The 26,126-nt window shown below is 39.4% G+C and overlaps 2 protein-coding genes across 2 annotated transcripts; both read right to left on the reverse strand.

The window, feature by feature from the left end:
• Positions 1 to 1,137: 1,137 nt before the first annotated feature.
• On the reverse strand, positions 1,138 to 2,082 carry LOC116589464 (olfactory receptor 2W1-like). Its single transcript, XM_032341399.1, has one exon. It carries the CDS (start codon positions 2,080 to 2,082, stop codon positions 1,138 to 1,140), a length of 945 nt encoding a protein of 314 aa, XP_032197290.1.
• A 13,328-nt stretch (positions 2,083 to 15,410) lies between these two features.
• On the reverse strand, positions 15,411 to 16,355 carry LOC116589465 (olfactory receptor 2W1-like). Its single transcript, XM_032341400.1, has one exon. The coding sequence runs from the start codon at positions 16,353 to 16,355 to the stop codon at positions 15,411 to 15,413; it is 945 nt and encodes a 314-aa protein (XP_032197291.1).
• Between the last annotated feature and the right edge of the window lie 9,771 nt (positions 16,356 to 26,126).

Raw genomic sequence — 26,126 nt, forward strand, 5'->3', positions numbered from 1 at the left:
AGCAGGTATCATTTGCCTGAAAGGGAGTGTTATTTCTCATGAAAATGGTAATCTGGGAAGAAAGAAATCAGAGTCTAGTGTAATCCTACATAAACTAAATTTTCCTGTGAAATATCTTTTTTTTTAAAAAAAGATTTTATTTATTTATTTGACAGAGACCACAAGTAGGCAGAGAGGCAAGCAGAGAGGCAGAGAGAGAGGAAGGGAAGCAGGCTCCCCAGTGAGCAGGAGCCCGATGCGGGGCTTCATCCCAGGACCCTGAGATCATGACCTGAGCTGAAGGCAGAGGCTTAACCCACTGAGCCACCCAGGCACCCCATTCCTTATGAAATATCTTAATGATTTGTACATATCTCCATTAGTGTACTTAATCACATTTCATAATTATATGTTTACTTGAGTATAGCCCCTGATTGGTCTTGAAGCTTTTTATTTATTTTTTATTTTGTATTTTCAGTGTTCCAGGATTCATTGTTTATGCACCACACCCAGTGCTCCATGCAATCCGTGCCCTCCTTAATACCCACCACTAGGCTCACCCAACCTCCCATCCCCCTACCCTCCAAAATCCTCAGTTTGTTTGTTTCTTTTTTTTTTTTTTAAGATTTTATTTATTTATTTGACAGAGAGAGACACAGCAAGAGAGGGAACACAAGCAGGGAGAGTTGGGGAGAGAGAAGCAGACTTCCTGCTGAGCAGGGAGCCTGATGCAGGGCTTGATCCCAGGATGACCTGAGCCAAAGGCAGACCGTTAACGGCTGAGCCACCAAGGCGCCCCCTTCAGTTTGTTTCTAAGAGTCCACTGTCTTGAAGCTTTTTAAGGCTATGAATTGAAGTTTTTTATGTGTCTGTATCTCTTTCTCCTTATAATTTAAAAAAATTTATGTTAGTCACCATACAGTACATCATTAGTTTTTGATGTAGTGTTCCATGATTCATTCTTTGCATATAACCCCCAGTGCTCCATGCAATATGTGCCCTCCTTGTAATTTCTACTTCCTACTTATTTACAAAGTCAGTGCCAAGTACAATTTTTGGTACATGGTAAACACCAATTAAATACTCTTTGCATAAATGGATCAGTTCATCTTCTGTTGGTAAAGGTCTGTATTATTTCCTAGCTCTCTTCCATCCAACTCACGACTTGGCTGACCATTTTTCTACATGTAGGATTCTCTTTACTGCGCTCTTTACATCTTTGTTTCTTAAAGTGTAGATCAGAGGGTTAAGGGTGGGTGTGATGATCGTGTAAAAGAAAGTAAAGAACTTCCCCTCATCTTGGAATGTGCTATTCTGTGGCTTCATGTACATGTAAATGATTGTTCCATAAAACAGAGTTACTACTGTGAGGTGGGAACCACATGTGTTAAGGACCTTACGCCATCTTGCCTCTGACTTGACCCTCATGACAGCTTGAGTGATAACTCCATATGAGATGAGAATTAGTGATAGAGGTACTAGAAGTAATATTACTCCAAGAGCAAAGACAGTGATCTCCATTATTTTTGAATAGACACAAACCATCTTGAGCAATGCTGGCATCTCACAGAAAAAATTATCTACCTTCCGGTGACCACATCTTGGCAAATTCAAAGTCAAGGAGCAAAGAATTAAGGCACTGCCAAAACCGCCTAACCAGGCGGTGAGTACCATCTTCTGGCAAAGCTGAGGGTTCATTATGACCGTGTAGTGAAGAGGTTGACAGACAGCAGCATAGCGGTCATAGGCCATCACAGCCAAGAGAAGACATTCAGTGGATCCCAGGTCAAGGGCAAAGAAGAATTGGAGCACACACCCTCCATACGTGATAGACTTTGTTGGACCCCATAGATTTACCAGCATCTGGGGGATAATGCTAGATGTATAACAGAGATCCAAAAAAGACAAATTGGTTAAGAAGAAATACATGGGCGTATGGAGCTGGGTGTCTAGGTAAGATACCAGAATGATGGTTGTGTTTCCTACCAGAGTCACAATATAGAAGATGAAGACCACCCCAGAGATAATGGGTTCTAATTGGGGCCGATCAGAAAAGCCCAGCAGGATGAAATCTGTGGTGGAACTTCCATTGTTTGTGTCCATGGCTCCTTAGGAAAGTCTAGGAGACAAGATCGTGGTAATCAAACTAGCATCAGCCCTAGGCAGAAATAGCTTGCCATGTAGCTTACCATGAGTATCCCCAGTTCAGTTGTTTGTGTGCTCTCTCCCATTTGGACCACCTCTGTTAACACTCTCCTTGTGTTCCTTGCCCAAAGCCTCTCTGTGTTTACTCATAACCAGAGTGGTTCGAAAAATAATATGGCAAATCCAGTCACACTGAATTGTATTGAAAGGGATTAACTTGTCATGACCCCTATGGTTCTGTGTATTTTGATCAAGTAATAAATCATGAAGTTGATGATGTAATTGAAGAGTGGGATATTTTGATTTTTTCCTTGTTGAAATTATAATGTAAGCATACTTGATCATGACAGATTTTCCCTTATCAAAGCAGTGGAGTTTGAGATAAAAGGTTAAATGACCCATTTAAATGGGATGAGTTCCCTCATTTGGTAGCAGGATCACTTGCCATATTTATTTCAAAGTGTGTGCGTTCCGCCATTGTAATTTCCATCATCACCTTCCTCCTCCTCGTTTCCCCTCCTATTCAGCATTGCAGACACCTCTGTTCCTGTATCAATTCTGGTGCTCCCCACTCTACTCATCTTTTTTTGTGCATGTGTTTTTGGTGCCAGGAAAAATTATCTTTCTTATTAACCTTCATTTCCATGTATGAATGTCATGAGTTTCCTGGAATACCTTTCATGACTGAAATTACACCATTTATTTTTTTTAAAGATTTTATTTATTTGACAGACAGAGATTATGAGTAGGCGGAGAGGCTGGCAGAGAGAGAGAGAGGGGGAAGCAGACTCCCTGCTAAGCAGAGAGCCCCGATGCAGGGCTCCATCCCAGGACCCTGGGATCATGACCTGAGGCAAAGGCAGAGGCTTTAATCCACTGAGCCACCCAGGTGCCCCTGGAATTACACCATTTAAATAGACTACTGACTTGTTGCTGAGTTAAAAACTGAACTAATTCCAGAAACATGTGGTTACCAGATACATATACATAAACGTACATATAGCAAACACCTCTCTTAGTTCTTACTCACCTGGCCATTCAGCATAAGTAGCAAGGTAGGTAACGAACAAGAAGCAGCTCAGTAAAGTGTCAATGAGATGTTTCTTCCCCTGGAATTTGCCAGTTATATGAGTCAATCCTCTGCTTGCTTCAGAGCTCTGTATGCAAGGCTCATTTCAATTCTGAAAGATTACAGAAAAGAGATTAAGAACACATAAATTTCACTATTTCTTTTTTTAAATTTTATTTTTTCAGTGTTCCAGGATTCTTTGTTTTTTTGTACCACACCCAGTGCTCCATGCAATCCGTGCCCTCCTTAATACCCACCACCAGGCTCCCTGAACCCGTCACCCCCCTCCAAAACCCTCAGTTTGTTTCTCAGAGTCCACAGTTTCTCATGGTTCATCTCCCACTCTGATTTCCCCCAACTCCCTTCTCCTCTCCATCTCCCCATGTCCTCCGTGTTATTTGTTATGCTCCACCAGTAAGTAAAACCATATGATAACTGACTCTTTCTGCTTGACTTATTTCTGATTACTTATCATATCATTAAAGTAGATGGAATGGTTAATGGTTGAATTAATTTACAATATTTTTTAGTTTTAATTTTTTTAGTTTAAATGTTTTATGCGTATAATCTGGCCATGAAATTCAGACCTAAGGTATTTTATATTCACAGTTTGTCTGGGGCCAAGAAATAAAAACTTTGTTGCAGTTTCAATCAAATATGGTTAGCTTACTTGTAGTCTATCATTGCTATAAGCAGTTTAGTTAGAGCGTGAAAATCTTACAATCATGAAGAAGAAACTGTAATTATCAAGTTGTATGAGATTGGGATATAGTTTTTCCTCATTACAACATGGAAATTTAATTTAATAATGAGTATGACATTTTTATGTGGTTGGATATCAGCTAAGTTGAACATAGTGCCTAAGCACACAGATTCTCAGAGCTTGTTATCAAATCCCAGCTTCATGGCTCGGAGGTAGTGTGTCCTTGAGTAGTTAACGTAAACTGTTTGTACACCAGGTTCTCTATATGTTCAGTGATAATACTAATTTCCTGAAAAGTAGGTGGTGGGTGTTAGTGTTTGTGAAAATACTAGGAACTGTGCTTTTATTCATCACATTTAATTCTTAAAATTAAAATTGTATTCATCCGCCCACAAACTATTATTCTATTCACCCTTTCTGTCTTTATTTTTCACACTGGTGATTTTATCATGGTGGTCTAGAACTAAATGGGAATGCTTGAAACTTCATGTTTACGTAACTTTTTAAATGCACACACACTCATGTACATACACAAAAGTGCCCACAGCATGACATATATACTGAACTGATAAACCCAGAGGAGAGGAAGACAGAGGACTTCGCTCCCAACATGCCTTGATTACAAAATACCCTCAGTATTCTTTGACCACATGACATTGGGATAGCACCGAGAATTAAAAGGCCATAGAATTTTAGAGTTGAGATAGACTCAAAAACCAAGATCCAGCCTTCTGCCCCCGAAGGAGGTCTTCCACAGGACGTTCACACAACTCCTGTTTTCAGAGCTTCGTAGCTCTATGCCATTAACCCGTGCCTCATCCCTGCTCCTTGTGTTGAGCCCAGAGATGCCTCCTTAACATCCAAGCACTGATGCTTTTTCTTTATTCTGGAAATAACAGAGAATATGTCAATTCAACAGGGCTCCAGCAGTTTTATTATATAATGAAACAGAGATACAGAAAAAAGCAAAAGCTCAATGAGTTCAGGTGAATATTATTTAACTAATAGGTCAAGAAATAGAACCTTGACAAGCACGCCAGGAGCTTCTCTTTATGTCTCAACCAATTATTACCTTTCCCTGTCACCCAAGTATCCACTATCCTGATGTTTATAGTAATCACTTCCTTGTATTTTAACTGCTTGATTACCCAAATGTGCTTCTCTAGACAATATTGTTTAGTTCAGCTCATTAAAAATTGTTTATAGTCTTTTGAGTTTCCTTTCATATTAGGACCTATTATCAAATACAGTCTTAGACTACATGCATAGAGTTATCAGCACTTCCTAACGCTGTATGAAGTTTAACTACCATGCTTTTCTGGTCGCTATCCTTGGACTCCCCATGGCATATTGAATGCCTTTGATTAGTGAGTTGAGAAGTGACCGTGTACTGCAGGTGTGGTATGCCACTGAAGAAGGCTGTGGCATCCATAATGCATGTACACTTTTTGAAATATATGTTAGTGTTAGCAGGTGAAATATAGTACTGTTCAGTTTAAGCTTTGGATCGCATAAGAACCCACATATCCATATTGAAAGTGTCAAACCTGAAATTACACTTTATGTAATTTTATGTTGTGAATCCAAGTATAGAAATTTGATGCTTATAGTCATTTTTCATATGGATTTAAGCCTTGGGTCTTAATTTTTAACTATATTATTGTAATTTAAATTTATAAGTGAATGGGATATTAAAAACAAGAGAGCACAAGCAGAACAAAGAAATGTTAAAAAAGAGGCATGTGATGTTTACTGAAAATGTTTTCATTTTTCATGGTGTGGACTTCAGTTTCTAATAGCATAGCACAGATTATACATTTGACTTTGTTCACTGAAATGTAAGACAAATGAAGCAAACACATTTAAACATAATTTCAATGTACACAATGATGTGGAGAGAAAACTAGAAACAAAACCAGAACATATTTACGTTTTGGGAGGGAAGAATTCACAGCTCTTGGTTTCTCACGTAGTCCACTGACACCCGTGTTCCCATGATGATGGACCTTCATTTCATGGGTACTCAGAGGATTCTTGTTTGGCAAGTTACTGAGTCCATGAAATACTGATTAGCTCCCACTTCTTGTACCGGCACGACAATCACATTTGCATTGAAATGCAGTAGCTGAACTAAGATTCAGTAGGTCTCTATTTAATGTGAATGGAGGAGAAAAACTATTTGTGGGTTTGGTGGAAAAGTTGATGAATTTGGTTTGTTAAATGTATTTTTGGTGGGATATATGTAGTCTTTTCATGTGTGCTCCTGTTGGACACATTTGTGGGTGGTTCTTTGTCCAGTTAAACCAGGAGAGCCTTCTACTGATCTATGCGTGCTGCAAGAAGTGTTTATGTAGGACTAAAGGCTAGTATGTTAATGTGATGTAGGCCATGGGGACTGGTGCCCCACAGAGGTGATTAACAGATCTTACACTATGGTCAGAGGCTTATCCAAAGAAGTATTACAGGAAAGACTCCCTTAAGACGTTGGTTTCTGTATGGCGACTAACATAACACAATAAATAAAAAAAAGACATTGATTTCATCTTTCTTTTTCTTATTAGCTATCCTCCATGAAAATTAATTCCAGAGATGAATTTATTTAGGTGTGAAATTTATTGTTAAAGATTTTAAATATGTAAACCATATCTATAAAAATTAACACATTTAATTGAACTTTTTCTTTGGGTAAGACATCAGTCACGTTGGAGAAATATAGGCAGAATAGGAGAATATTATATTACAAGAGAATATTAACGAGGTGTGTGTTTGCAGGAAAGAAAATACTTGCTTTTAAAAAAATTATGGAATAATCATAATTCTGTGGTTTATGAGCCATATCATCATTGTTCCACTTTTGATGAAGTAAATACAAAAGGTATCATTATCTTATATGTACTGTGGGGACTTTCCCTTTTCAGATAACATTTTGTCACTGAGATTATCCAGTATTTTTTGTGTCACTGTGGTTCATTTAGTTCCACTACTGTATAATATTCCATTGTGTGGCTATCTTAGAGTCATGGAAAAAAAAAAGAATCATTTTGTCTGTTCACTCCCTGATGGCTATTTTTGCTGATTATAATTCTTGGCTCATATTCTTGGCTCCTAGCATTAGGATGAACAATTTTTTTATGTCTCTTGAGGCGTGCATACAGGAAGGTCTTTTGGGTGTATGCCTAGGACAGGAATTGCTGTTTATGGAATAAGCAAATTTTATAAGGAATTATCTCCCAAAGTGGTTCTATCAGTTTATCCTACCCTAGTTTTGTATAAATTATTCCATTGATCTATATTTTCTCCAGTGTCTAGTCTTGTGGACTTTTGAATCATGCCCACTGAGAGATCATAAAAGTTATCAAGCTGTGGCCTCAACTGTCAGTTCCCTAATAACGAACAAGGTTTAGTACATCTTCATACACTTATTGCTATATATAATTGTCTATGAAAAACCCATTTGTTCATTCTGATAATTATCCTTTGGCATTGCTTCTTTTTTTCTAATTAATTTTTTTTTTGGCATGGGGAGTCATTTAAAATTTTTTTACATTTTTTTAAATTTATTTATTTGACAGAGATCACAAGTAGGCATAGAGGCATAGAGGCATAGAGGCAGGCAGAGAGAGAGGAGGAAGCATTCTCCCCGCCAAGCAGAGAGCCCGACGCGGGACTCAATCCCAGGACCCTGAGATCTTGACCTGAGCCGAAGGCAGCGGCTTAACCCACTGAGCCACCCAGGTGCCCCAATTTTTTTACATTTTTATTGTGTTATGTTAGTTACCATATAATACATCATTAGTTTATTATTATTATTATTTAAATTAACATATAATGTATTATTTTCTTCAGGGGTACAGGCCTGTGAATCATCAGTCTTACACAATTCACCAAACTCACCAAAGCATATACCCTCCCCAGTGTCCATAACTCAGCCACCCTACCCCTCCTCCCCTAACCCGCAGCAACCCTCAGTTTGTTTCCTGAGATTAAGAGTCTCTTAAGGTTTGTCTCCCTCCCTGGTACCACCTTGTGTCATTTTTTCCCATCGCTACCCCCTCACCTCTGACCTGCATTTCAAATTCCTTATATCAGAGAGATCATATGATAATTGTCTTTTCTGATTGACTTGTTTTGTTTAGCATCATACCCTCTAGTTCCATCCACGTTGTTGCAAATGGCAAGATTTCATTTGTTTTGATGACTGCATAGTATTCCATTGTATCTATATACCACATCTTCCTATCCATTCATCTGTTAATGGAGATCTAGGTTCTTTCCATAGTTTGGCTATCGTGGACATTGCTGCTATAAACATTCGGGTGCATGTGCCCCTTTGGATCATTGCATTTTTATCTTTAGGGTAAATACCCAGTAGTGCGATTGATGGGTTATAGGGTAGCTCTATTTTCAACTTTTTGAGGAACCTCCAGGCTGTTTTCCAGAGTGGTTGCACCAGCTTGCATCCCCACCAACAGTGTAGGGGGGTTTCCCTTTCTCTGCATCTTTGCCAATGTCTATGATTTCCTGACTTGCTTATTTTAGCCATTCTGACTGGTGTGAGCTGGTATCCCACTATGGTTTGATTTGTATTTCCCTGATGCTGAGTGATGTGGAGCACTTTTTCATGTGTCTATTGGCCATTTGATTGTCTTCTTTACCAAAATATCTGTTCATGCCTTCTGCCTATTTCTTGATTGGATTATTTGTTTTTTGGGTGTTAAATTTGGTAAGTTCTTTATAGATTTTGGATACTAGCCTTTTATCTGATATGTTATTTGCAAATATCTTCTCCCATTCTGTTGGTTGTCTTTGGTTTTGTTGACTGTTTCCTTTGCTGTGCAAAAGCTTTTGATCTTGATGAAGTCCCAGTAGTTCATTTTTGCCCTTGCTTCCCTTGCCTTTGGCAATGTTTCTAGGAAGAAGTTCCTGTGGTTGAGGTCAAGGTCCTCAAGGATTTTGATGGATTCCTTTCTCACATTGAGGTCTTTCATCCATTTTGTGTATGGTATAGGAAATGGCCTAGTTTCATTCTTCTGCACATGGCTGTCCAATTTTCCCAGTACCACTTGTTGAAGAGATCTTTTTTCCATTGGACATTCTTTCCTGCTTTGTCAAAGATTAGTTGACCATAGAGTTGAGGGTCTATTTCTGGGCTCTCTATTCTGTTCCATTGATCTATGTGTCTGTTTTTGTGTCAGTACCATACTGTCTTGATGATGACAGCTTTGTAATAGAGCTTGAAGTCTGGAATTGTGATGCCACCAACTTTGGCATTCTTTTTCAAGAAAAGAACATTCTGTATGTTCTCCTCCCTCTGGCTCTTTGAGGTCTTTTCTGGTTCCATATAAATTTTAGGATTATTTGTTCTACATGGAACATTTCCTACCAGCAAGATACAATGATACAAAGGACAGAAACATTTTTAAAATATTTTCATTGGCTAAGAAGAACATAAAACATGATCCATGTTTTCCCATGGCTACTATAAATGTGTACTTAAAATTGTAGATTAAAAAAAGTAAAATAAGATCTCAGATTAAAAATCAGGGCGCCTGGGCTCAGTGGGTTAAGCTGCTGCCTTTGGCTCAGGTCATGATCTCAGGGTCCTGGGATTGAATCCTGCATCGGGCTCTCTGCTCAGCGGGAAGCCTGCTTCCCTCTCTTTCTGCCTGCTTCTCTGCGTACTTGTGATCTCTCTCTCTCTGTCAGATAAGTAAATAGAATCTTAAAAAAATCAGTGCAGATTATTTTTTGTCAGTATTTCCTTTTATGCCATCACTGCATCCTAAAGCAGAGTCTAATTTCTCTTTGTCCTGAACTCCAGTGAACATATATGGTTCTCTAAAGCAGTGATAGTAGTGAGTGTCCTCCTTAGGAAGTATCTGCTGTTCTGACAAATGACAGCTAATATTATCCTCCCAGAAAGGAATTGTTTTCTTTCAACACTTAGCTGCCTCTCTTAAACAGAACTGAAAGCAAGCAGCAGAGATACCCTTCCATCTGTTTAGGACAGGCTTACCGCCAACGGAGTTATGAACATTTTCAGTTTTCCACCCTGTTTAGATTCGGCGTTGTGGAGAAGGGATTTTCAAACCCTGCCTGTTATTTGTAGCATTCCTGCTTGTATCTTTAAAAAATGTTTACATTGCAGCAGATAACACAGCCAGGAATGCCCAACGTGTCTATTTTCTCCAATTCTTGATAGTATATTGTGTTATCAACCTTCTTTTTTATAGTATTCCAGGGAGTCACCATTATTTTAAGCTGACTAGCTGAGGCGATCATTGGGTCCAACGTGTCAGTCACCAACCTAGAAAACCTTCATGCCTTCCTCACGTGCTAGAGCCCAAGTATGTGCACCCCATGAATCGGTTTGGCCCTTGGTGGGGCGGAGTTCACAGTCATCATTCCAACAGGGACAAACATGTAATAAAACACTGAGATACTGTTTTCTAATCTTGTCATTAGCAGCCTTTCCCTACTGATGACATTTTCACATCACAGTTACACTCTGTGTCTGTTCAAGTACAGTGGCTCTTAGGAAGGTCACCAATCACTGTATGAGCTGAGAATATTACCACTCCTCCAGGAGCCAAGTTTTTCTCCCGTGGGAGTGATACAACTGATGTGAATGCCTAGATTGGGATAAATAAATCAGCTACTCGGTGTGACTCAGTTTAGTATGGAAGGAAATAATTTAAAAGGAATCAGCTAAGACATTAGCAGTTATTATTTCTAGGTTATGAGATAATGAGAAACTTTCTCTTTTATTCCTCCTGTTTTTCTCATGTCCAGATACAAACTTATAAGGATTTTATAGTATTATGCAGGTGAAAGGATTATGTCCAGATACAAACTTACAAGGATCTTATAGTATTATGCAGGTGAAAGGATTATGTCCAGATACAAACTTACAAGGATCTTATAGTATTATGCAGGTGAAAGGATTATGTCCAGATACAAACTTACAAGGATCTTATAGTATTATGCAGGTGAAAGGATTATGTCCAGATACAAACTTACAAGGATCTTATAGTATTATGCAGGTGAAAGGATTATGTCCAGATACAAACTTACAAGGATCTTATAGTATTATGCAGGTGAAAGGATTATGTCCAGATACAAACTTACAAGGATCTTATAGTATTATGCAGGTGAAAGGATTATGTCCAGATACAAACTTACAAGGATCTTATAGTATTATGCAGGTGAAAGGATTATGTCCAGATACAAACTTACAAGGATCTTATAGTATTATGCAGGTGAAAGGATTATGTCCAGATACAAACTTACAAGGATCTTATAGTATTATGCAGGTGAAAGGATTATGTCCAGATACAAACTTACAAGGATCTTATAGTATTATGCAGGTGAAAGGATTATGTCCAGATACAAACTTACAAGGATCTTATAGTATTATGCAGGTGAAAGGATTATGTCCAGATACAAACTTACAAGGATCTTATAGTATTATGCAGGTGAAAGGATTATGTCCAGATACAAACTTACAAGGATCTTATAGTATTATGCAGGTGAAAGGATTATGTCCAGATACAAACTTACAAGGATCTTATAGTATTATGCAGGTGAAAGGATTATGTCCAGATACAAACTTACAAGGATCTTATAGTATTATGCAGGTGAAAGGATTATGTCCAGATACAAACTTACAAGGATCTTATAGTATTATGCAGGTGAAAGGATTATGTCCAGATACAAACTTACAAGGATCTTATAGTATTATGCAGGTGAAAGGATTATGTCCAGATACAAACTTACAAGGATCTTATAGTATTATGCAGGTGAAAGGATTATGTCCAGATACAAACTTACAAGGATCTTATAGTATTATGCAGGTGAAAGGATTATGTCCAGATACAAACTTACAAGGATTTTATAGTATTATGCAGGTGAAAGAAGAACTATGCTGTTTCCCTTCCACCAGGTGTCAAGTGTTGCAAATGTCCTGGATGTTAAAAGCCTGAAGATGTTGTTCCTGCATTCATTGCTTAATGAACATTCACCATATTCTATAAAATAAGAATATTTTAATGCATATTTATTAAACTCTTCATTCACTTAATCATTCTCTAGATGTTTACTGAATATCTAGTTCGTGTCAGAAGCCAATTTAGACACAAAAAAATCACACATGAATAGAGGTTCTATGTTGTCGAAAAGCTCACTGATGCCTTTCCTCAAGCATACATACAAATATGTAAAATGAGATAATGCCAAAATAGTGACAGGGACAAATTTTGGAGGGAATTCACAGGGCAGATTGGTGGGGTTTGTAAGGAAATTTCAGAAGAGAGATCTCAACTGAATGTAGATGTCGAGTAAGAGATTTGTAAGTGATAAATCACTGGTTTCTCAAGGTTTGGGATAAGCTTTTCTCACAAAGAACAGTTGATAATTCATTTCCAGGGGTCACACTTTTCATCATTCTGTATGATCTCCTCCCAAAGTCCTTACAACACCATGAAGTTTCTATTGTCTCTAGGCCTTCCTGTCTTTGTATATCATCACCCTCTCTGGTTCCTTATTATTCCCAAGGCCCACACACCTGGAATGTTAAAGTTACCTGCAGAAAGGAATAAAAACTTTAAAATAAAAGAATCTTGGGGGCGCCTGGGTGGCTCACTGGGTTAGGCCGCTGCCTTCTGCTCGGGTCATGATCTCAGGGTCCTGGGATCGAGTCCCACATTGGGCTCTCTGTTCAGCAGGGAGCCTGCTTCTCTCTCTCTCTCTCTGCCTGCCTCTCCATCTACTTGTGATTTCTCTCTGTGGGGTAGATAAGTAAAATCTTAAAAAAAAAAATTCTTAAAAAAAAAAAGAATCTTGGAACACTGAAAAAAAAAAAAACTTGAACAAAATGAAACCCCAGCTGCCACTTTGCACCTCAAAAGTTTGAGGCAACCTCAAAAGTTGGAATCTAAGTACAAAGGATGGGATAGAAGAGAAATGGTGCATTGAGTTCTGGTCCTAATTTGCCTTCTTCCAGACTTCTTTAACATGAAAGAGAAGTCATGTTAAAGAAGTTGCTCAGTGGGTTAAGGCCTCTGCCTTTGGCTCAGGTCATGGGATCCAGCCCCGAGTCGGGCTCTCTGCTCAGCAGGGAGCCTGCTTCCTCCTCTCTCTCTCTCTGCTTGTCTCTCTGCCTACTTGTGATCTCTCTGTCAAAAAAAAAAATAAAATCTTTACAAAAAAAAACCAACAAAAAAAATGAAAGAGAAATAAATTTCTATATTGCCAGGAAAAAATAAGTAAAATAAAAGTATAGTGTTTTCCCTGTGGAATACTGAGAGCCACCGGGTTTGAAGATGGGAGAGAAAAGACCATCAATCCTTACAACCCCCATACTCCACCCAAATCCTCCAGGTGCTGGTGGCTTGCTAGGACTTGAGATCGCAGAGCAGGGGCACCATTGATGTGAGGACTCTCACATGCAGAGAGGGATGCCAGGCTCTGACATGGTTGTCTTGTAGAGAAGGGGAGTTCTTTCCTCTCCAGCGTAGAGATTCCCAGAGTTGGAATATATTTACCAGTACAACGAAGTAAAAATATATGGGGAGCAAACATGAAATTGCTAAATTTTTTGTTTTGTGAAATAAGATCATCAAGGTTTTGTCCAAAAAATTAACCATCTATTACCATCATAAATCAATAAGAGAATGAACGTTATAAAACCAAAGAGCAAGAAGATAGTATTAAGTTAAAAATAAATAAATAATTGAATACTCTTTTGTATTTTATTTCATTTCATCAAAACTCCTCATTTCCTTCATTTCTCTTATTTGAGAGTCTTGAGAAACACCCTCCTCCTTTCACAGGTGTATAGGAGGGAATTAATTAAAATCTATAAAGCCACGTTAATTTTCTGTTTAGAGACTTAGTATCTCCCTATTCTCGGTAGCAGCAGTTCTCAAACTTCAGCCTGATCAGCTGTAGTGCTTGCTAAAAACATCAGTTACTGAGTCCATCCGCAGATGGTCGGTTCAGTAGGTCTGAGGTGGGCCCAAGAGTGTGCTTTTCTGATATGGTGCCAAATGATGTGGTTGCTGCTGATTGAAGATCGACACTACCTTCCAGGAAAAAGCTCAAACTCCTTATCAGGCCATGAAAGGTAAAAGTTAATCTACTCAAACAGACCTCAAACTGAAGTGGCTTAGGGACACCTGGGTGGCTCAGTCGGCTAAGCCTCTGCCTTCAGCTCGGGTCATGATCTCAGGTCCTGGGATCGAGTCCCACGTTGGGCTTCCTGCTCAGTGGGGAGCCTGCTTCTCCCTCTTTCAATCCCCCTGATTGTGTCCTTTCTCTCTCTCTGGCAAATAAATAAAATTTAAAAAATAGAGTGACTTAAATAATATTAAATGATATAGAAGCTTTTTCTCCTGTAGTAGTGGAGAGGCATTACTGTGCAGGTTTAGGGTTTTTGGTAAAGTTAGGGGCCCTCCACATTCACATTCCAGCCAACAGGAAGGGGAGGGAGAAGGGTGAGAGAAAATGGCTTCATATCTGAGAAGACTCCCCAGGACTTGCCCACATTGCTTCCCTGGCAGTGTGTTGGTGGAGGCCAGGTTCAGAAATGTGATCTACAGCATGGGATCCTGTGCCCAGTTAAAACTAGAAGCTGAATGTGGAACAGATATTGGTGGGTAGTTGGTCTTCAGCAAAAAGAACCTGTTGGCAGTATCAGGTGCATGAAAGGGAGTGTTTCCTATGAAAGGGGCCACTTTAGGAAGAAAGAAATCAGGGTGTGTCCAGTGCAGTCCTACGTTAAAATAAGTTTCTTCTGAAAAATTTTTTAAAGATTTTATTTATTTATTTTACACACAGAGAGAGAGAGAGCGCGAGCTCACAAGTAGGCAGAGAGGCAGACAGAGGGAGAGGGAGAAGCAGGCTCCCTGCTGAGCAGAGAGCCCAATGCGGGACTCGATCCTGGGACCCTGAGACCATGACCTAAGCCGAAGGCAGAGGCTTAACCCACCGAGCCACCTAGGTGCCCCTGAAATATTTTCTTAATATGTTGTACATATCTCTATTACTGTACTTAATCACATTTCATAATTATGTGTTTACTTTTGTGTGGCTCCTGATTAATTGTTAAAAAATTTATTTATTTGAGAGAGACAGAGATAATGAGAGAGAGCTTGAGTGGGAAGGAGAGGGAGAAGCGGGCTCCCTGCTGGGCAAGAAGCCCCACTTGGGGCTTGATCCCAGGAACCTGTGATCTTAACCTGAGCCAAAAGCAGACAGTAATCGACTGAACCACATAGGTGCCCCAATCCCTGATTAATCTTGAAGCTTTCTAAGTGTATGAATCAAAGTTTCTTTTTTTATGTATCTGTATCTTTATCTCATAATTTCTTTCTTCTTTTACTTATTTATAAAGTCAGTACCTAGTACAATTTTTGGTACATGTTAAACACCCAATAATTACTCTTTGGATAACTGGGTTGATTCATCTTCTGTTGGTAAAGGTCTGTATTTTTTCCTAGCTCTCTTCCATCTAACTCACGACTTGGCTGACCATCTTTCTACACACAGTATTCTCTTTACTGCACTCTTTACATCTTTGTTTCTTAAAGTGTAGATCAGAGGGTTAAGGGTTGGTGTGATGATTGTGTAAAAGAGAGAAAGGAACTTCCCCTCATCTTGGGAGCTGCTATTCTGTGGCTTCATGTACATGTAAATGATTGTTCCATAAAACAGAGTTACTACTGTGAGGTGGGAACCACATGTGTTAAGGACCTTACGCCATCTTGCCTTTGACTTGACCCTCATGACAGCTTGAGTGATAATTCCATATGAGATGAGAATTAGTGATATAGGTGCTAGAAGAAATACCACCCCAAGAGCAAAGACAGTGATCTCAATTACTTTTGAATAGACACAAGCCATCTTGATTAATGCTGGCATCTCACAGAAAAAATTATTCACTTCCCTGTTCCCACATCTGGGCAATTTCAAAGTCAAAGAGCAAACAATTAAGGCACTTCCAAGACCACCTAACCAGGCAGTGAGCACCATATTTTGGCAAAGCTGAGGGTTCATTATGACCGTGTAGTGAAGAGGTTGACAGACAGCAGCATAGCGGTCATAGGCCATCACAGCCAAGAGAAGACATTCAGTGGATCCCAGGTCAAGGGCAAAGAAGAATTGGAGCACACACCCTCCATACGTAATAGACTTTGTCGGACCCCATAGATTTACCAGCATCTGGGGGATAATGCTAGTTGCATAACAGAGATCCAAAAAAGACAAATTGGATAAAAAGAAATACATGGGCGTATGGAGCTGGGTGTCTAGGTAAGATACCAGAATGATGGTTGTGTTTCCTACCAGAGTCACAATATAGAAGATGAAGACCACCCCAGAGATGATGGGTTCTAATTGGGGCCGGTCAGAAAAGCCGAGCAGGATGAAATCTGTGGTGGAACTTCCATTGTTTGTATCCATGGCTCTTCAGGAAATTCTAGGAGACAAACCAGAGTTATAATAAATAGCGTATATCCCAGGAAGAAATAAAAATCTCTGTAGTTAGAGTAGTGAGCCCAAATATGGACCCTCAACTTTAAGGTCAACTAATCTTCAACAAAGTGGGAAAAAATATCCAGTATCAAAAATAACAGTCTCTTCAATAAATGGTGCTGGGAAAATTGGACAGCTGTGTGTAGAAGAAGAAAACTCGACCATTCTTTTACACCATACACAAAGATAAACTCGAGATGGCTAAAAGAGCTCAATATGAGGCAGGAATCCATCAGAATCTTAGAGGAGAATATAGGCAGTAACCTCTTCGACATTGGCCACAACAACTTTGAAGATATGTCTCCAAAGGCAAAGGAAACAAAAGCGAAAATGAACTTTTCAGATTTCATCAAGATCAAAAGCTTCTGCACAGCAAAGGAAATAGCAAAACAAAGAGACAACCCATGGAATGGGAGAAGATACTCAGAAATGACACTATAGACAAAGGGCTGATATCCAGGATCTATAAAGAACTCCTCAAATTCAACACACACAAAACAGATAATCATGTCAAAAAAATGGGCAGAAGACATGAACAGACACTTTTCCAGTGAAGACATACAAATGGCTAACAGACACATGAAAAAATATTCATGATCACTAGCCATCGGGGAGATTCAAATCAAAACCACATTGAGATACCACATTACACCAGTTAGAATGTCCAAAATTAACAAGACAGTAAACAACAAATGTTGGAGAGGATGTGGAGAAAGTGGAACCCTCTTACACTGTTGGTGGGAATGCAAGTTGGTGCAGCCACTTTAAGCCACTCCTTAATTTCTTAAGGAGCTTCCTTCAAAAATTAAAAATAGAGCTTCCCTATGACCCTGCAATACCCCAACAGATGTAGGGAAGACAAGGGCTATCTGTACCCCAGTGTTCATAGTTGCCAAACTGTGGAAAGAACCAAGATGTCCTTCAACGGACACATGGATAAGGAAGATATGGTCCGTATGTACTGTGGAGTATTATGCCTCCATCAGAAAGGGTGAATACACAACTTTTGTGTCAACATGGACAGGACTGGAAGAGATTATGCTAAGTGAAATAATTCAAGCAGAGAGAGTCCATTATCATATAGTTACGCTTATTTGTGGAGTCTAAGGAATAACATGGAGTACGTGGGGAGATGGAGAGGAGAAGGAAGGAGGGGGAGACAAACCACGAGAAACTGTGGACTCTGAAAAACAATCAGGATTTTGGAGGGGAGGGAGGTGGGAGGTTGAATGAGCCTTGTGGTGGGTATTATGGAGGGCACGTATTGTATGGAGCCCTGGGTGTAGTGGATAAATAATGAATTCTGGTACACTGAAAAGAAATTAAAAAAATAAAAATTTAAAAGAAATCTCTGTAGTTTGCCATGAGTATCCCAAACTCAGTTGTTTGTGTGTTCACTCCCATTTGGAACACCTCTGTTAACACTTTCCCTGGGTTAATTGCCCAATATTTCTCTCTCCATATTTACTCATAACCAGAGTGATCTAAAAATATGGTAAATGCATCACACTGAGTTGTAAATCATTGAAAGAGCTTAATAAGCCATGACACCTATAGTTCTATGTACCTGAAAAGCTAATAAATCCATGTGTTAATGATATAATTTAGGAGCAGGGTATATTTTGAGGAGTTGTCCTTAATTGTAGACATAAGCATCACTCTGTCATGACAATTTTTTCCCTTATCAAAGGAGTGGAGTTTGGGGTCAAAAGTTAAATGATCCATTTTCTTGAGATAAACTTCACCACTTGGCAGTAGGATCACCTTCACCTTCACTCCCAAATGTGTGCATTCCAGGCATTACAGTCTTCATCACCACCAACGTCCTCCTCAGTGTTGCCCCTTCTGTTCATTTTTGCAGACACTGATGTTCCTCTGTCAATTTTAGTGTTCTTCATTATACTGTCCTTTTTTGTTGCATATGTTTTGGGTGCCAGGAAATATAATTTTTCCTATTGACCTTCATTTCCATGTACAGCGGCCATGTATTTCTTTGAATACCTTTCATGACTGCTGTTACACCATTTAAATAAATAGCCTTCCTGTCTTGTCACAGAAGAAAACATTGAACTGTATGCTGAGTGCAATGAGTCAAACAGAAAGTCGATTATCATATGGTTTCCCTTGTGGAACATAAGGACTAGCATGGATGATATTAGGAGAAGGGAGGGAAAAATAAAGGGGGGCAGATCAGAGTGGAGACGAACCATGAGAGACTGTGGACTCTGAGAAACAAACTGAGGGTTTTATAGGGGAGGGGAGTCGGAGGACGGGTTGGCCCAGTGATGGGTATTAAGGAGGGCAAGTATTGCATAGAGCACTGGGTGTGATGCATAAACAGTGAATCTTGGAACACTACCTAAAAAACTAATGACGTACTGCATAGTGACTAACATAACATAATAAAAAAAATGTAAAAAAATTGAACTGTTAGTTCTAGGAACGTTTGGATATCATGTACCCACAGCAACCATCTGTGTTAGCTCCTCCTCACCTGGCCATTCAGCAAAAGTAGCAAGGCAGTTTACTCGAACAAAAAGCAGCTTCTTAAATGATTAGTGCATGATTTTTCCACGTGGAAATTAACAATCATAGGACTCAATCCTCTGGTTGCTTTGGAACCCTATTGATAAAATCTTATTTCACTTCTGAAAGATTACTGCAAAGAGATAAAACATATTTCACTACTTCTGAATACTTTATCATTAAATAGATGGAATATTTTGTTATTGAATTAGTTTTAATTTTTTAGTTTCTTTTTTTTTGGTGTGTAATTTTTTTCATATAATTTCTGACCATGAACTTCAGAACTAGAGTTCTTTATATCCATGGTGGGTTTGGAGCCAAGAAATAATAAATTTATTTGCTGCAGTTATAGTAAATAAGATAAATTATTTACAAGATGTCATTGTTATAAACAGTTCAGTTAAAACATGAAAACGTTACAATCATGAAGAAGCACTATTACTACCAAGTAGTATGAGGTAATTTCCATTTCCAAAACTTCCATGGATATTTCCATTTCCAAAAATGAAAATTTAATTTAATTAGTGATTATGAAGTGTCTATGGTTGGATGTCAGCTAAGTGGGATGTACTGCAGATTCTGGACTCAGAGCTTGGTGTCTAAAATTTGTATGCATCAACCCACAAATCATTATGATTCTGCTCCTTATTCTCCTCATTTTTCACACCAGTGATTCCACTTTGACGGTCTGAAACTAAACTTGGAATGATTAAAATTTTATGTTTGCATAACTTTTCAAACGCACAGACTCTCATATACAAAAGTGAACATGAGCACGGTGTATTACTGAACTGATAAACCGAGAGGCAGGGGAGGACACAGGACTTCGCTCCCAACATGCCTAAGTTTCAAAATGCACTGGGCATTCTTTAAAGATGTAGGATTGGGATTGTTATGGGAATTAAAAGGCCATAAAATTTTAGAGTTGAAATAGAGTCAGAAAGTATGATCCAGCATTCTGCTTTAGGATGGAGGTCTTCCACGGAATACTCACAGACTCCAGTTTTCAGAGCTTCATAGCTGTTCTTTAATCTTTGCCTCCCATTCCTTATGTTGAGCTCAGAGTTGCCTCTTTAACAGAGCACTGGCTCTTTTTCTTTATTCTGGAAATAACATTTTATAAGTCAATTCAACATGGCTTCACTATGAAAAAGTTTTGTTACAGAATAAAAGATAGATACAGACAAAAGCAAGAGCTTGATGAGTTAAGGTGAATATTCTTGTAACTAACTCTCAGATGAGATTTATCCCTGGGATACAAGGGTGGTTCAACATTTGCAAATCAATCAATGTGATAGAACAAATCAATAAGAGAAGAGAGAAGAGGGGACCACATGGTTCTCTCAATTGATGCAGAAAAAGCATTTGACGAGATACAACATCCGTTCCTGATTAAAACTCTTCAGAGGGAGCATTCCTCAACTTCATAAAATCTATCTATAAAAAACCCACAGTGAGTATGATTCTCAATGGGGAAAAGCTGACAGCCTTCCCTTTGAGATCAGGAACACGGCAAGGATGCCCACTCTCACCACTGTTGTTCAATATAGTACTAGAAGTCCTAGCAAAAGCAATCAGACAACAAAAAGAAATAAAAGGTTTTCAAATTGGCAAAGAAGAAGTCAAATCCTTTCTCTTCACAGATGACATGATACTTTATATGGAAAATCCAAAAGACTCCACCCCCAAATTTCTAGAACTCATATAGCAATTCAGTAATGTGGCTGCATATAAAATCAATGCACAGACATCAGTTGCTTTCTTATACACTAACAACGAAAATATAGAAAGGGAAATTGGGGCACCTGGGTGGCTCAGTGGGTTAAACCTCTACCTCTGGTTCAGATCATGGTCTCAGGGTCCTGGGATCGAGCCCCACATCAGGCTCTCTGCTCAGCAGGGAGCCTGCTTCTCCCTCTTCCTCTGCCTGCCTCTCTGCCTACTTGAGATCTCGCTGTCAAATAAATAAATAAAAATCTTTATTAAAAAAGAAAGGGAAATTAGAGAGTCGATTCCATTTAAAATAGCACAAGAAACATAAGATACCTTGGAATAAACCTAACCAAAGAGGTAAATGATCTGTACTTGAGGAACTATAGAACACTTGTGAAAGAAATTGAAGAAGACACAAAAAGATGGAAAAGCATTCCATGCTCATGGATCGGAAGAATAAACATTGTTAAAATGTCTATACTGCCTAGAGCAATCTATACTTTCAATGCCATCCTGATCTAAATTCCACCAGCATTTTTCAAAGTGCTGGAACAAAGAATCCTAAAGTTTGTGTGGAACCAGGAAAGACCCCGAATTGCTAAGGAAATGTTGAAAAAGAAAAAACTGGGGACATCATATTGCCTGATTTCAAGCTTTACTACAAAGCTGTGATCACCAAGACAGCATGGTACTGGCACAAAAACAGATACATAGACCAGTGGAACAGAGTAGAGAGCCCAGATATGGACCCTCAACTCTATCATCAAATAATCTTCGACAAAGCAGGAAAAAACATACAGTGGAAAAAGAACAGGCTCTTCAATAAATGGTGCTGGGAAAATTGGACAGCTATATGTAGAAAAATGAAATTCAACCATTCTCTTACACCATACACAAAGATAAACGTGAAATGGATAAAAGACCTCAACGTGAAACAGGAATCCATCAGAATCCTAGAGGAGAACATAGGCAGTAATCTCTTTGACATCGGCCACAACATCCTCTTTCAAGTCATGTCTCCTATGTCAAGAAATAGAATCCTACAAGGGCACCTGGGTGGCTCAGTGGGTAAAGGCTCTGCCTTTGGGTCAGGTCATGATCCCAGGGTGCTGGGATCCAGCCCTTCATTGGGCTGTCTGCTCAGCGGGGAGCCTGCTTCCCCTCTCTCTCTGCCTGCCTCTCTGCCCACTTGTGATCTTCATCTGTCAAATAACTTAAAAAATCTTATCATATGGTTTCACTTATTTGTGGAGCATAAGAGATAACATGGAAGACATGGGGAGATGGAGAGGAGAAGGGAGTTGGGGGAAATTGGAGGGAGAGATGAACCATGAGAGACCGTGGACTCTGAAAAACAATCTGAGGGTTTTAGAGGGGTTGGGGGTGGGAGGTTGGGTGAGCTGGTGGTGGTTATTAAGTATGGCAGGTATTGCATGGAGCACTGGGTGTGGTGCATAAACAATGAATTCTGGAACACTGAAAAGAAATTAAAAAAATAAAAATTAAAAAAAATAAAAAGGCTTTATGAGTCACATTAAAAAAAGAAATCTTACCAACAGTGTAGGAGGGTTCCCCTTTCTCCGCATCCTCGCCAGCATCTGTCATTTCCTGACTTGTTTATTTTAGCCATTCTGACTGGTGTGAGGTGATATCTCATTGTGGTTTTGGAAAGGGGAGGTGAACCATGAGAGACTATGGACTCTGAAAAACAATCTGAGGGTTTTGAAGGGACGGGGGGTGGGAGGTTGGGGTACCAGGTGGTGGGTATTATAGAGGGCACGGATTGCATGGAGCACTGGGTGTGGTGAAAAAATAATGAATACTGTTATGCTGGAAATAAAAAAAAATAAAAAATAAAAAATAAAAAACACTAAAAAAAAAAAAAAAAGAAATCTTAAAAAAAAGAAGTGAAAGTGGCTTTCCTTTTAAGAAATAGAATCCTTCCGGGCGCCTGGGTGGCTCAGTGGGTTAAGGCCTCTGCCTTCAGCTCAGGTCACGGTCCCAGGGTCCTGGAATTGAGTCCCGCATCGGTCTGCTCTCGGGGAGCCTGCTTCCTCCTCTCTCTCTCTGTCGGCCTCTCTGACTACTTGTGATCTCTCTCTCTCTCAAATAAATAAATAAAATCTTAAAAAAAGAAAAAAAGAAATAGAATCCTAGCAAGCACTGCAAGAGTTTCTGTTCATGACTTGTCTGATCATTACCCTTCCTGTCGCCCGAAGTATCCACTATCCTGATATTTATAGTAATCTCCTGTATTTTAAACTTTACTACTCCTATGTGCATCTCTAGACAACATTGTTTAGTTTGACTCCTTAAAACTTTTTTATGTCTTTTGAGTTTCCTTTAATATTAGAACCTAGTATGAAATATACACTTAGCATTATGTTCCAGGTTAAGTGCTTGATGGTTGTCAGCTCTTGCTAAGACTGTGTGATATTTAATTACCATGCTTTTCTGGTTGCTGTCCTTGGACCCACCATGGTTTATTGAGTGCCTTCCATTAGTGAGTTGAGAGATCAACATAGTACTGTAGGTGTGCGGTACCACTGAAGAAGGCTGTGAGCATCCATGATGCACATGTGGGTTCTAAAATATTTTAGCTAGGGTTAGCAGCTGAAATACATCACCAGCTCAGCTGGAGCTTTGGGTCTCATAAGAACCCAGGTATCCTTATTGGAAGGGTGAACCCTGAAATTACACTTTGTGTAATTTTATGTTGTGAATTCATATATAGGATTTTTCAAAGCCTTGGTCTCAAACTTTAGCTGTTATTTATTTTTTTTAAAGATTTTATTTATTTATTTGACAGACAGAGATCACAAGTAGGCAGAGAGGCAGGCAGAGAGAGAGGGGGAAGCAGGCTCCCTGTGGAGCAGAGAGCCCAATGTGGGGCTTGATCCCAGGACCCTGGGATCATGACCTGAGCCGAAAGCAGAGGCTTTAACCCACTGAGCCAGCCAGGCGCCCTGTTATTGTGATTTAAATTTAAGCGTGGACATGGTATAAAAACTACAGAGGACAAGCAGAAAGAACAGATGTTAAGAAAGTGGCATCAGTGTTTTCACTGAAACAGTTTTTCATTTTTCACAATATGGAATCCAGTTACATGTTACTTTGTTCAGTGAAATGTAAGAGAAGTGAAGCAGACATATTTAAACATAACTTCATGTACAGAATGATGTGGAGAGGAAATGAGAAAGAAAATTAGAACATATTTACGTTTCAAGAGGGAAGAATTCACAGCTGTTGTGTTCCTGTGTAGTCCAGAGGTATCCATGTTCCCATGATGGTGAGCCTTCATTGCGTGGGTAATCAGAGGGATTCTTGTTTGGCTCGTTAGTGAGTCTAGGAAATACCGATTAGCCCCCGCTGTCTTGTACTAACACCACGATGACATTTGCATTGAAATGCAGTAGCTGAACTAAGACTCGGGGACGTCTCTGTTTAAAGTGGAGAAAAAGTGCTGGAGAAAAACTCTTTGTGGGACTGTTGGAAAATTTGATGAATTTGGCTTGTTAAATGTATTTTTGATGGGATATGTGTAGTCTTTTCATGTGCACTCCCGCTAGACACATTTGTGGGTGGGTCTCTCCCCAGTTAAACCAGGAGAGCCCTCCCCTGGTCTTTGTGTGCTCCAAGAAGTGCTTATGTAGGACTGTAAAGGCTAGTGTGTTAACATGGTGCAGACCCTGGGGACTAGTACCCCACAGAGGTGATTAACAGATCCTACACTGTGGTCAGAGGGTTATCCAAACAACCATTTTAGGAAAGCTTCCCTTATTTGGGTTTCATCTTAACTTTTGTTCTCTCTTTTCCTTAAAGATTTCCTCCATGAAAATTAATTTCAGAGATGACTATTATTATATATTAAATTTATTGTTGAAGATTAAAAATATGATTTAAACCATATCTATAAATTTAACAGATTTAATTGAATTGTGTGTGTGTGTGTGTTTCCCCAGTGGGTAAGACATCAGTCGAGTTGTAGAAATATAGGTGATTGTGTAGGTGTTATTTTTGCAGGAAAGAATACAGTTGCTATTTTTAAAATTTATTTTTTATTATGTTCATTAGCCAATATATAGCAGATCATTAGATTTTAATGTAGTTTTAAGCAATTCATTAGTTGTGTATAACACCCAGTGGTCATCACCATATGTGTCCTCCTTAGTACCCATCACCCAGTTAGGCCATCCCCCCACCTTCTCTTCTGTAACTCTCAGTTGTATTCCTGGAGGACAGAGTCTCTCATGAGTGGACTCCTTCTCTGATTTCCTCCCATTCAGTTTTCCTTCTCTTTCCCTGTGGTCCGCTGCGATATTCCTTATATTCCACATAGGAGTGAAACCATATGATGATTGTCTTTCTCTGCCTGACTTATTTCACTTTGCATAATCCTCCAATTCCATCCATGTTGATAGAAATGGTGGGTGTTCATAATTTCTGATGGCTGAGTAGTATTCTATTGTATATATGAACCTTATCTTTATTCATTCATCCGTTGAAGGACGTCTTGGATCCTTCCACAGTTCAGCTATTGTGGACATTGCTGCTATGAACATTGGGGTGCATGTGCCCCTTCTTTTCACTAAATCTGTATCTTTGGGGTAAATACCTACTAGTGTAACTGCTGGGTCATAGGGTACCTCTGTATTCAACTTTTTGAGGAGCCTCCAGACTGTTTTCCAAAGTGGCTGTACCAGCTTGCATTCCCACCAGCAGTGTGAGAGGATTCCCCTTTATCCACGTACTTTTTTCCCCCATTATTTAATAAATATTTATTGAGTCAGTTATGGGGAAATGCAAAACCACAGTACTGGATGGCACTTTGCTAGGTATGCACTTCTTCATATCAAACAAAGTGTGTATAGCGCCTTCTCTGTGTTAGCTGCTGAGGGTACAAAGATGAAGAGCACAGTGACGATATTCTTTTCTCTTTTCTTTTAATTTTTTATTTTTAAAAAAGATTTTATTTATTTATTTGACAGACAGAGATCACAAGTAGGCAGAGAGGCAGGCGGAGAGAGAGAGGAGGAAGCAGGCTCCCTGCCGAGCAGAGTCCAATGTGGGGCTTGATCCCAGGACCCAGAGAACATGACCTGAGCCAAAGGCAGTGGCCTACCCAGTGAACCACCCAGGTGCCCCTCTTTTCTCTATTATATATTTTTCAGCTTTTTTTTTTGCATTTTTGTCTTTTATTATGTTCAGTTAGCCACTGTATAGTACATCATTAGTTTTCGATGTGGTGTTCAGTGATTCTTTAGTTGTGTATAACACCCAGTGCTCATCACAACACATGCCCTCCTTAGTACCCGTCAACCTCATCCGTCAGCCCCCTTCCCTCTGAAACCCTCAGTTTTTTTCCTGGGGTCCACAGTGTCTCATGGTTCTTCTCCCTCTCTTATTTATCCCCCTTCAGATTTCCCTCCCTTCCCCTGTGGTCCTCTGTGCTATTGCTTA

This window comes from Mustela erminea, chromosome 4 (genome assembly GCF_009829155.1).
Source record: "Mustela erminea isolate mMusErm1 chromosome 4, mMusErm1.Pri, whole genome shotgun sequence".
NCBI classification, from domain to species: domain Eukaryota; kingdom Metazoa; phylum Chordata; class Mammalia; order Carnivora; family Mustelidae; genus Mustela; species Mustela erminea.